This window comes from Manacus candei, unplaced genomic scaffold, assembly GCF_025592945.1.
Source record: "Manacus candei isolate 608988 ecotype Guabito, Panama unplaced genomic scaffold, ASM2559294v1 h1tg000095l, whole genome shotgun sequence".
Lineage (NCBI taxonomy): Eukaryota > Metazoa > Chordata > Aves > Passeriformes > Pipridae > Manacus > Manacus candei.
Genome location: NW_026138143.1, coordinates 3,511,771 through 3,524,755, shown reverse-complemented (window position 1 = coordinate 3,524,755; position 12,985 = coordinate 3,511,771). Strand labels below are relative to the sequence as shown.

Genomic DNA, 12,985 nt, shown 5'->3' with positions numbered 1-12,985 from the left:
TCCCTAAATGGACAGAAAAGAATTTAGATAAAAAAAACAACATAGCTAAAAAAAATTTATCTTGGAATCTGAAATGTATTAATTATATTATCTGCTGTTCTGCTTTCTTTATAACCTTCATCTTTGCTTATCGTTGCTACCTTTAGAAGAAATTATCTGGTGAACTTGGCATTTCTAAGAGTGGCTTGCAATGGGCAAATTCCAAACAGACGCAAATACAAAATTAGTGGATAGAATAAAGAAATCATGGTGTTGCAGAATAAGCAGGGTGATAATGAAACAAACCTTGCTTAGGAGCATGGTAATTCCTGGTACCTCTGTTTAGTTTATCACAGAAAGGGCCTGGTATGATCAAAGCATGAAAAATGTTCCAAGCTTTTTGATTTCACTTTGCACACATTGATTTTCCTCCTTTATTAATATGTAGTAGATGTCTGGTGACTTACCAGTTAATGGTTTAGCCTATCATTCAAATTGCATATGCTATTTATTCTATCAGCCTACCAGGAATTCTGCTTTTACTACTTCCATGTAAAACATTGTAATTAATACTCTAATTTTGATAGTCACATGTGGACTGACTTTAAAGCTTTTCTTTTTGTCCTAAAAATATACTGCAATGTTTTACCTTTTCCTTCTTCCAGGCACCCTGCCATTCTTTCTGCTTTCCATTACAGTGACTAAAATTAAGTATTGCTTTTATGTGATAAGCCATGGACTGGATGCACATCTGTGAATGCTGTGTATGATTTCACCCCAGGTGGCAGCCAAATGTTACCAAAAGGGTGGAGCATCTGAGAAGTCAAAACTGGCCCTGGCACATGATGCTGTTCTCAAAGTACATGCAAAGAAAAGCAGCCCTAGGTAAGTGTCAGTGCAGATGAGCAAGTGTCATTTTGTGATGGGGAGATTCACACCCCAGTTGTAGGACTGGACTGGAAACATCAGAGAACAATGCAGATGAGGTGTCTTCACATGTTTGTGGGTGGCAAAAGGGATTTAAGAAATGAGAAAGTCTAGCACAACAGGATCTGGGGCACTGCTCCCTTTGGGGAGTAGTGGAGAAGTTGTACACCATAGGCTGTCCAAATGAAATGTGGCCCTTGAAAGGACTTACTGGTCATGTGAAAGAAAAGCAACAGGATTTGCATTACCTCAAGAGGCTTTATATTCTTTGATATAGATAGAAGAACATACTCCATCAGCAGTGCTCCATTTCAGTTAATCCCACTGAATATTCGTTTAACAAAGAGAAAGGAACATTGTTGTACATTAGGGAAGAAAAACTGCTAGCAAAAAGTGAGCTTTGGGGTAAAATTAGAGTCAATTTAAACAAAACAAGCAGAACTAAATCTGAAGGACAGTTTTAAAGAACATATTTTGAAATTAATCATTGAGTTCATGCTGTCAGCTGAGTAAAATAGCTCAAGGGTTTGACGGGGAAAGAGTTTGCAGTTTCCTGAAGAGGCTGGGAAACTGTTTGGGACTCATCTCATAAGACAAGAAAAAACTTAATGAGGAGAGCTCTAGATCTAAGTTAATAAATTCCTTTTTATGCTGGGGAGGCCAGAAACTAGCAGTGATAGCAGAGTGGGTAAGGAATGACTAGATTAGAGGAAGCTAGCACAGAATGAAGAAGAGGGAAGGTCTAGAGAATTGCTATTACTGGAGTTAAACAAGGTTTTATCTTTTGTAATTACCTGCTTTATATTAGTGGCCCTGGTTAAAAGTATAAGGATGCTCATGAAATTTAGTGATCATAGAGAAATTGGTGATGGGACTGATAAAACTTTTTTTCAGTTCACTGTATGCTTAGGTGCCTGTCAACTGAAGCAAATTTGGGGAGAAGGAACTCAGTATATTGGGATGTGTTAAGTTGACAGAATATATGTAATAATGAAGCTGTTAAAATGACTTTTTGTTTAATAGAGGTATTAATGCTGGTGTAAAAAGCTTAAGTAAGATTCCTGTGTGCTCTATAATATGAAATGCTCTGTACAATTCTGATTCTTCAGGGTTGAGAATCAGGAATTCAATCTAGATCACTTGCATGCAGTGATACCGGAAATGCTGAGATTGTTGAGTTATACAAAACAACAGCTGATAACACGTTTGATTGTTGTATTTGATTACCTTGGGGTTAAAACAAGAAAGGAAGGAACAAGTTAAGCTAGAAAAGTGTTGCAAAACCACAGTACTATACTCTAGTTAAAAAAAAAAACAAAACAAAAAAAATTTACTGCCACAGAAGCCAGATTCTAGAACAGACTTCTGGACAGAGCTGTGTCAGCCCAAAATATAACTAATTGTAAGGTAATAGCTCATCAGGTTGTATAAGAAGAAGAACACATGATGCCAGTGCTGGTTGGATTCAGTGACAGATCACATGACCCTAAACTTAATTTGGATGTAAGCGGTAATTTTGTCTTGCTTTCTACAGGGAAAAAAAGATGGAGTATATGACATTGGCTAAAACTTACTTGGAATGTGGAGAACCGAAACTATCACTAAAATGTCTGTACCAGTCAAAGGAGTTCCGGCTTTGTGCAGAACTGTGTAAAAAGTTAGGAAAGGTATTAAATCCTTTAAGCTATCCTCACTTTATAACTTTCCTTTTCCTGCAGCTTTTTTTTCCTCTCATATTACACATAAAGTAATAGTATTTTTCTGTGGCATGGTAGTAGCTGAACTAAATGAGCTCTTTAAGCTGTGCTGTTCAAAAGGAAGCATTTGTCAGAGAATAGGCAGAAGAGGAATGAAGAAGAGAATAATGCAGTTATGCAGGCCAGGTTTATTTCTTTGGCTTTCCTCAAATGTCATCATCAGTCATTTGCAGTCAAAAGTTAATGACTGATCTCATGAAACTTAAGCTGTTACTTCATTCAGTACTCTGATGATACTGAAACTTCACTGATTACAGCCATCTATATGGAACCTTGTAACTTGCAAGGGTTGAAGTAGTGTGCTAACAGTATGTACTGTTTTTTATTTGCAGTGTATTTCCACTAAAAGAATGTAAAGTAATTGTTCCCAAATATTTGAAATTTAAGGTAAAAAATTAGGGTTCTCATTCTGAATCCATAACTGTTTAAATTTAATCCTGTTGATTCTGAGAAATTTGTAAGTCAACAGAAGTGTATGGTGTTTTCTAACAGTGGGCAGAGCTTGGTGGGTAAAAAGTAGTTTGAAAATCCTGGATAATACCTTTATTTTTACATTCTAGTTTTTAAGACATAAAGGTTTTTTTTTTTAAAATCTGTTCCATTTTAATGATGGTTACTTTAATATTTATATGATTACATTAAGATACTTTAATTACATTTTATTTAAGTGTACTTCTTTATGAGACACTTACACAATAGAATTACTAGATTTGTTCTATTCATGTAGCTTTGGCTGTTTAGAACACTTCAGTTTCATTACTGACTTCTGCATTGCAGATGAAGGATGCTGCAGTTTACTATCAGAAAAGCCAGTGCTACAAAGAAGCATCTGGATGTTATGAACAAATTGAGGAATTTGATCTGGCCATTAAAATGTATTGTCAGGAAGAACTCTATGAAGAAGCAGCAAAGGCAGTTGAAAGGTATGTCTTCCAAGATGGTACTGGAATATAATTCTCTTTTCCATTTCCAAATTCAACACAATATGACTGGCATGCCGAAAAATTTTCACAAGGGTTATTGGCTGGTGACTTCATTTTATATGAAGTTAAATTAACATTGTCAGAATTCTTACTTGGGTAATGATAACATGGTGAAAGGATTCTACTGCTTTCACAGCTGGTGCAGTGACTAGTTTAATTTTCCTGGAAATTTTTTCCAGTCTATAGTATTAGTCATGCAAGTTCTCCTTCAGCCAATCCTCTGAACTATGTTCTTAAGGTAAATATGACAAAATAATTCTATAGAAGTATTAAATACTTCTCTCTTAAGACTGAAATAGTGACCTCATTAGCACATTCTTGCATAAATGATTCATTTATTGGCCACACTTTTCAGTACACTTAAATTGATTGATTTTTAGAGAATATGTAAACCAATTAAAATTCTAGCAAGGCCTGCAATTACACACCTTCACTGAAATCCTTTGTGATGTACCTTTAGTAATGGTAACTGTTTTCTTGAATTATTAAAGCTTGTTAAATATAAAGAGATTGTTCAAGCATTAAGTCACCTTCCCAACTGAGGAATTTTTAACTTAGCCTTCCCAAATCATTAATGCAAATTTATAAATATAGATACAAAAAATCTACACTCCTGCATTTATCATGAGAAAGATGATAACGAAAGGCTAATGATAATTTACACAACAGAAAAAATTGACTCATTCTCAGCATACAGGAGAGCACACTTTTGCAAAACTGGCTCGGGGGTACCTTAATAATTTTACATCAGCCAATAATACTTAATAACTGAATATTTTAAAGTGCATGTTATGAAAGTTGCAACTGGATACTTTTCTGAGGCATTCACTAAGCAACAAAGACAGGGCGATTATGGGTGCTAAAAGAAATGAGGCAGCCACCACACAGAATTCGATTTTGGGATTTGTCTGGCATTCCCCTTTTATTAGAGTTCCTTCGTAAACAGCACCTAGTATTTGTCTTTTAGTTATCCTGAATTCCCAGGATCATCCTAAACCAGTGCCTTGATCCCATTCTCCTTGCATCATGTGGTGGCTGCGTTCAGCCACGAGAGAAAAACACATGCTATCATGCAGACCATTCAAAATTGTTTTTGCTTTGAGAACACAGCACTCTCTTTATCAAAAGCACCAGTGAAGGCCAAAACACTCATTTTTGATCCTAATTAACTGAATGCGGGTGCTGCCGGCTTAACTGGTTCCCACACAAAGTATATGCAGATACATGTGACAGACTTGAGAGAGTTCTCTAAGTTGACCAGTTTATGTAAATTTTATAGGATATTATCTGTATTGGCCTGTGGAGGGTTCATTGAATTCGTATCTATTTCATTCTATCTTCTGTATTGAGGCTTACTTTTAAGAATAGAGGATTAACACTGATAAAATGTGATTAAAGTAATTTGTACATTGTTTCAACAGTGTGGATAATGCTTCACTGTTGCATCTTGTTTGTACCATAAGTTTTGATGATCTTGCTTCAGACAGCCTTATGTTGTAATTAATTTCTTTTTGTAGATTTTTTTTAAGATGTTGTGGTTGTTTATCTCCTGACAGACATATCACATGAAATAATTGGCCTTTTTGAAGGAAAGGCTTCTAGGGGCAGCTATTTGCGTAATGTTTTAAGGTTTTTTTAAAAATGCAGTGGTGGTTTTTTTTGTCTAGATTAGTCATCTGTGGTAGTAAATTGATGTATCTATTATTTCAGATATGAAGAGATGTTGAATACGAAAGGACAAATGGTTTCCAAACTCTCATGTACAGCAAATCAATTGTATTTGGAAGCAGCTGCAAAGTACCTGAGTATGAACAGGACTGAGGAAATGATGCAAGTCCTCTCAAAACTTGACATAGAGGATCAGCTTGAGTTTCTGAAGTCTCGTGGATGCTTGCACCAAACAGCAGACTTATTGAAAAGGAAAGGTCGAGAGGAGGAAGCTGCAAAGCTAATGAAACAACATGGATTTGCTCTGGAAGCAGCCAACCTCACAGCTATAAAAGAGTTTCGTGCATCGTGTTTGCTTGCTGCAGCACGTGCCAGTCTGACTCATTGTTCAGAATCAGACCTGGTAGACATGGAGATAATCCTGAAAGAAGCCCTCGAACTTTGTGATCAAACTGGGCAGAAGTCTGGCATTGCTGAGGCTATGTTTTTGCAGGGAGCTCTGAAGGGAGACTTCACAAAGCTGAGCGACGCGTTCCGTCAGTTCCTATCTCTGAATCATTCTGCTGGTGCTGTTGAAGCTCTCTTTGCATTATCTCATTTCAGCACTCCTAGCCAGGACATCCTCTTCATGGCAACGCGTGGCTTAGTGGCTCTTCTGAGCCTGGTTAGGGGTTTGAAGAGAGCAGCCACCAATGCAGAGAAAGATATGGTGAAGTTATGCTTTGCCTATTTTGGGATTGTCCCAACAGGTGACAGTTGCCAGGTGTCTCAAAATGAAGCTGAACCCATTCTCAAGTTTTTGTCAGACAAGCCAAATCTAAAAGAGAGGAAGATAAAAGGTGATTTCTCAGTAAGTACAGAGGAGGTAAAATCAGCTTTGAAGCAGCACTTGTTAAGCAGGTTTTGCTCTATCACCCGTGAGTTACTGAACAAGAATTACCCTGATATTTGTAAGAAGTTCATTGCCGGCTTGAACTGTGGAGACAGAACCTGTGATTACCATAGGCCCTTGTTGCGCCACGAAGCAAAGACAATATTTCAGTGTAAAATGCATCTGGTGGCAATAAGGGGGCTGTTCTTAGAAGCCACATGCACTTTCCCTAAAGAGCTCCTGAATCAGTGCAAAAGCTTTGATGACATTTTGACTTCTGACAAATATGCATCGTGTAAAGCCCTTCTAGAAATGTTTTTTCCTGATCATTTTCATTTGAGAATACTGTCTGAGAACCCAAAGGCATGTAAAGAAATATTACAATTCAGTAGCATTATTTCCAAACCCTGCAGAGCAATGTTGAAGGAGTATATCACATTTAAGTTTAATAATGAAGGCACTGCAGCCAGAAGAGAATCAACTGACTTATGGCTAAGTGCCATGAAAGTTTTTATCTTATCTTCAGGATATCCTGAAGAATTTGAGAAACTTCTTTTTAAGGAAGAGGATGATTATAACAAAGAGCTAAACTTTGCTTTGGCAAAGGCAAGAAGTTCCCCAAAGACTAGAGACCAAGGAGGAAAGACCAAAGGAATAGAGGGCAGACATGGTATGTTGCTACCTGACAAAAATGCTGAAAATGCAGGAAGAACACACTTGTGCTTCATTCGACTTCTTCAAAATTCACTTGAGCAATTCTATGTTCATAAGAACCCGGAAAACTGTAAAAGATTTTTTTTCCGTTTTATGAATGTCCTGATCAGGAAGTGCACAAGATACCTGATTCCAAGCATAGGAAATACGGTGATGTTGTTGGAATTGCAGTATATTCTCTGTTGTGCTGTCTTGATGCGTCTGTCCAAGAACATTACTCTCTGCCTTCCAAAGAGTTACATTGCTCTCCTTCATTACTGGGAGTTTTTGTTCAGAAGCAAGGACCATAACAAAGAACTGAAAGACACATTTTCTATTATACAGGAGTACAGACCAAAGGAAACATATGTAGCTGTACAGAATTTCAGATTTCATCTCTGTTATCTAGCAGAAGTTTTGTGTGGTGTTCATGGAAGGTTTGATGTCCTTCTGGATGCGTTCAGGGATCCCGACTGCATAACTTCAGGGGAGGCTGAGCGGACTGTAGTGCTGTGCTTAGTGATGTTGCTGAATGCTGACCAGGTGCAGAGTTCTAAACATAGATCCCTCCTATGCCACCACTTTCCTGAAATCAGGGCGATGCTGAAATCAATGAGAAAAGACACTCTCTCTAAAGTTCCTGAAAGATTGCTGAGGGTTATTGAACAAGTGAGTGATGCTACACATGTAAGAGAAATAGCTACAGGCCTGCAAGAGCTGCTGATAGAGCGAGATGAAGAGTACTTGGTTGACTGCCACTGGAAGTGGGACGCTGCATACAGTCAGGGGCATCCAACCATACGGGGCATCCTGTATGAACACATAAACCTTGACAGGTTTATGACCTCTTTGGATAAAACAGAATATGCTGATGAGCTAGAAGAGGAACTTGAAAGAGTTCATTGCTTAGAGGACCAAAAGGATCAAAAGGATCCCCTGGAAGTCATTGCACTCAGCAAGCAGAAGAAGCAAGAGCAGAAAGCATCTGCTCAACGCCAGCTGTATCGTGTGTTCAATTTTGTTTCCCTTTACATGAAGTGGAAAAGGAAGGCCTGCTCCAGAGCTCATCCTGTTGCAATGAAAGATGATGAATTTTTGTCAGAGATATTCAAAAAAGCAGATATTGACCAAACCCAGTGTGACCTCTGTGGAGTCAGATTTATCCAGAGCTCTGAGAACTATTTCAGCAGGTCGGAAAACATGGAGTCAGATGCTTCTGAACCTCTGACACCAACAGAGGGCAGTGGGGAAGAGAAGTTGCATGCAGAAGGAAATGCAATTTCTGTGGCCAGTGAGGCCTACATAGAGCACAGAAACACAGATGAACACACAAATAATAATGCTGCCTACAGATCCTACGCCGAGTTTTTCAGAAGAGAGATAGATCCAATAATATATGAGGGACTGGAAGTAGTGGAGGCCATTACAGAAAAGTCTTACACACGAGACCATTTAGCATATAAAGAAGGTTCCAACTTATGCCAGAGAAAAATCAAAGAGAATATTAAGAAAATTTCAGATGCAGTAGAGGAAATCTATGAAAGAAAAGCCTGGGCTAAAGGTAGGACCTTTACAGTGTTCTTTAAACAATGTAATATGTCATTTTTGGCCAAACCTTTAGACCTGACAAAGCTCCATTTGAAAATCTTAATATGGTCAAGAGGAAGGTATTTCTAGGTATTTCAGGTAGCTGAGGAAAAGAACTGAGACAGCTGGAAATACTGAAAATTATTTTCTAACCTCTTCCAAACACAACTTAATGCATCAGATAGGACAGGTAAAGTAAATAGTAGTGAATTTTTACAGATAAGCAAGTGAATTTTAACTATGCGATCAGATGTGCTGTGTTCTCTAAACTTACACACTTTTACAGCAGCCTATTGTATTAGTCAAGGTCATCTTTATGAATTTTTCTGTTATTTCTACTGTTTCCTACTTCTGCCAGCCATAGTAATTTGGGTATGCAGGGGTAGAGTGTTAGGAGTACTTGGAGTCTTTGATTAAGAATATCTCTGACTAGTCTGCTCTGGAACTTGTAATTTTGCAAGGGTTGAACAAAGGGGATACTTAACTACAAATCTGTGGGGTGTCAGATACTCAGAGAAAAACGCTGGTGTTATAAAGTTCGTTAAATTATGGTACTTGAGATATATATTTTGATATTAGATTTTTTTCCCCTCATATGCTTAAAACATTATTCTATGCTGATTTTTGCAAGCGAAATGAGTGAATGAGTACTGAATGAGTGGCCTAGGAGCAAACTTGTTTGGTGCACTTGCTTTGAGAAAGTGACAACTTAGATCATAACATTTTTACTGACTTCAGGCATAGAAATCCACCAATCCTGTCAAGTTGTCATTTTGCCTGTGATGTCTGACAGTAGCGAAAATACCGTAGTATTTGGTATGTTCAGCAGCTCTGATCAGTGAAATATGTTAAATTTGTAACAAAATCTTAGGTTGTGATCTTCATGTGTAAGCTTTATCTTTACTCCTAATGGAAAGCTTTTACATATGGATTAAGTCCATGAAGTTTTCTTGAGTTTTGTGCTTGGCTTTTAGCTGCTGTAGAGTTCTTACAGAATGTTAATTGTGTTCCCTTTCAGCTGAAGAAATAATAACCACACATGCCAACAAATTGGTTGTCACCGTTGATGACGCTCGTAAGTGGCTGAAGAAAATGGACTCTCACAGGATAAAAGAAGAAGGTATGTTTTCAAATTGCACAGCTTTCTGTGCCCTGTGAGGACACTATTCAGTAATGATATCTTAGCATCACTGCAGTTTCCCAGTCAGCAGCGTTGTGGATATTCACTTACCCTCTAGGCAGCAAGAACTGGGCAGCAAGAACTGGGCACTTCCACAGGGGCACTCTGGAAAACATGGGTTAACCAGGCTTTCCTCAGTAGCTCTTTAAAACAGAGCATGAGCCTTGCAGCTGGTTGCAGAGTGGCCAGAATGGAGCAAGCCTCCTCCCTGGCCCTGGGTGGATCCCAGCCTGCACAGAGGATGAGTGTGTTTTTGCACACAGACACACACAGCTGCCCATCTAACTGTGGTTCAGGTGCAGTCTTCGGAGTGGAAACTTGGGCAGTGGGGAGAGAAGAAAAGCCATCTTCATCTTCACCAATAAGATGGTGCTATTTCTTAACTCTGATGCCTTAATGGGCAGTGTGGATCCGAGTTCTTGGAAACCACCTTCCTAACAAAACTAATCCTTAGCTTGCTTTGAAGAGTTCTGTGGAAAAAATATTACATGCAGTTGGTTTTCTTTTGCTTTTACTTCCATTTCTCTTGGTTTCATACCAAAATTAACATATGTTGATACAGTCTATTGCATCACAAACCTCTGAGGGCAAGTTTAAGACTTCATTGTGCCTGCCTAAATGTTCAGGTTTAAACACATATTTAGGTGGTGGGATTGCAACAATTGCATAAATAGGCAGCAATGAAGTGATCAGACTTACAAATAGCACTATATGTAAAGCATTAAAGTAGCTCTAATTTAGAAAATTTGGTTGTGATAAAGCCTGGTGTTCCATCTTCCTATTCCAAGAAAGATACAGGTAATAAGACTACCTGGGAACTCTCTCATTATCTCAAAAGCAACATTATAGTCTATTTTTGAAGTCAGTAAGCAAATGCATTGTCTGCTGAAACTGAACCTTGAGAGAGGTGAGACACACTTCTTAAAAAAGTCAAAGGCAGTAACAATACAAACAGATTTTCATGATGAAAATAATTACTAGTTCAGCAAGTGACTTAATAGTCCCTACTTCCTTGCAGAGCTCTTAACCATATTGTCATATTGAGCTAAATACTTCTTAAACATGATTCTGCACATATGAAGGTATATTGCTGATGCACCAAATAGCAGTGACATAGCTTGTCATCCTATTAAGAGGAAAAGATGTTTGGGTTTTCCATTCTGCATTAATTTATTGTTTTTAATATAGGCTCTGTGCATGATAAAGACTTGGAAAATGAAGTGGAAGATGAAAGCATGGCTTTTGAAGAACTTGCCTATAAAAAAATCTCAAGAAAAAAAGGAAGATGTGGGAAATTATAATTGGAAAAATTATTCTGGATGGCTATTCTATCCTCTTAACAATCTGATTTTAGAGTGAAAAAATGTTAAAAAGAATAGAGAGATGGGATCAGAAATGGAAAGAGTCTGAAGAAAAAGAGGAACTTATTCTATGTTTTGTATTTTTTTATTACTTGTTTCTTATTGCTTGTATTATGTCAGAATAATTACCTGTGTTGTGATAATGTAATTGTTCAAACCTAAGAAAAGACCAATTTCCTTTCAAACCTATATGGTAGCTTAAAAGTAACAAAAGCCAAAGAACCAAGCATGTAGACAAAAAAATTCTTTCTGACTTATCTCAGGGGTATTTTTCTGCTCAGTCTTCTTTTTCTTCTTTCTTGCTAATTTTCATCGTCATTCTTCTGAGCTGGAATACTCAGAAAAATAGAAGGATAGTTTCTCTGATTTTAAGGTCTTGCTATGTTTAGAACTTTGAGCGTTCAGGTGAGATACTTACAGCATCTTTCTTTTCTATTTTTATAGACAAGAACAGTAATCTCTAAACACATTCATATTTCTGACTGTGTACCTGTTTCTGATTAGATAGGTATGAAGGTTAGGGATTGTCTTTTATTTGATAAAGTTTTGATATAAACTTTTACTTGTACCTATTGAAAAATAGATAATCTTAGTTTAAAAGACTATTATGCATTTTAAGTGCTTTGTAAGGTTTAATTGATAAAAGTCTTTTTGTAATGTAATGTTTTTATAAAACCTGTAAGATTTTTTAAATCACTTAGTCTTGTCTTATTTTTTGAATGCTTTCTGAGAGCCATATGTGAATGACTGCATGAGTGGGATTTGTAAAATGGGTCCAGAGTATCAGTTCATGCTGATGCTGTTTTACTTTTGGGATTTCTGTGTGTCCAGCATACTGAAGTGTCCTGGTTTTGGCTGGGATAAAGTTAATTTTCTTCTTAGTAGCTGGTACAGTGCTGAATATTTGAATTTAGGATGAGAATAGTGCTGATAACACAGTGATGTTTTGGTTGTTGCTGAGCAGTGCTTACCCTAAGTCAAGGACTTCTTAGTTTCCCATAGTTTGCCAGAGAGCAGGTGCACAAGAGGCTGGGAGGGAGCATGGCCAGGACAACTGACCTGAACTGACCAAAGGAATATTCCATAACATAAAGCATCTGCTCAGTGGATATAAACTGGGAGGAGTTGGCTGGGAGGGGCCAATCACTGCTGGGGGCTGGACTGGGCATTGGTTGTGATGGGTGAGCAATTGAGTTGTGCATCACTACTTTTTCTTGGGTTTTATTCCACCCTCTCTTTGTTATCTCACTTTTCATTAAAATTATTATTATTATTATTACTATATTTTACTTAATTATTAAACTGCTCTTATCTCAACCCACAGATTTTACCTTTTTCTCCGATTCTCCTCTCTCTTCCACTGGGAGGATGGACGGGTGGGCGAGATGCTGTGTGGTACTTAGTTGCTGGCTGGGGTTAAACCACAATATGTAGTGTCCTTTAGCAGCGTTTTTAATTAATACATTTGCATGTTACACATGATTAGAGTATTACTTAGCTGTTGAAATATTTTGTTTTTAAAAGGGTTCCTCTTTGTATACATAACAAATTGTTTCAATAATGACTTCCTTTAAAAAATGTAATCACTTATTATTATGCTCAGTGTTGTGGAAATGAGACATTTTACATGGGTGAAAATGAAAATGTGCTGTAGAATGGAGAAACGTGGGTAGCAGTAATAGTTATCTATTGCATTGTAATTGCTGTTGTCTGCCAGAAGACTCTTCCTAAAGAAACCTTATTGCTTAAGATGGTTTAGAAACATACATTGATGAAATGTAATGCAAGTCATTTGTACTGCATAGAAGTCAAGAGTTAAGAAAGCTGGATCATTGATGTAACTTATTTGGCTTTATTTTCTCTAGTGATAGGTATTTTGCAGAAACTTTCCTGATTAGTTTTTCAATTTCACTATTTACATTTGCAGCAGTAAATGCTACCTAAAATTTTTAAGGATAATAACAATTTCAAAATCCTTG

The 12,985-nt window shown here is 37.4% G+C and overlaps 1 protein-coding gene across 4 annotated transcripts in view; it reads left to right on the top strand.

Annotated features, from left to right (window-relative positions):
* Positions 1 to 12,366, top strand: part of TRANK1 (tetratricopeptide repeat and ankyrin repeat containing 1) — a 51,187-nt gene extending 38,821 nt beyond the window's left edge. For all 4 annotated transcript variants that reach the window (XM_051768556.1, XM_051768555.1, XM_051768558.1 and 1 more), the window contains 6 exons: positions 761 to 864; positions 2,441 to 2,573; positions 3,441 to 3,586; positions 5,357 to 8,439; positions 9,484 to 9,585; positions 10,834 to 12,366. In XM_051768556.1, the coding sequence (XP_051624516.1) occupies positions 761 to 864; positions 2,441 to 2,573; positions 3,441 to 3,586; positions 5,357 to 8,439; positions 9,484 to 9,585; positions 10,834 to 10,946 (3,681 nt within the window). In that variant the 3' untranslated portion in view covers positions 10,947 to 12,366. The remainder of the gene's footprint in view (positions 1 to 760; positions 865 to 2,440; positions 2,574 to 3,440; positions 3,587 to 5,356; positions 8,440 to 9,483; positions 9,586 to 10,833) is intronic.
* Positions 12,367 to 12,985: the final 619 nt, after the last annotated feature.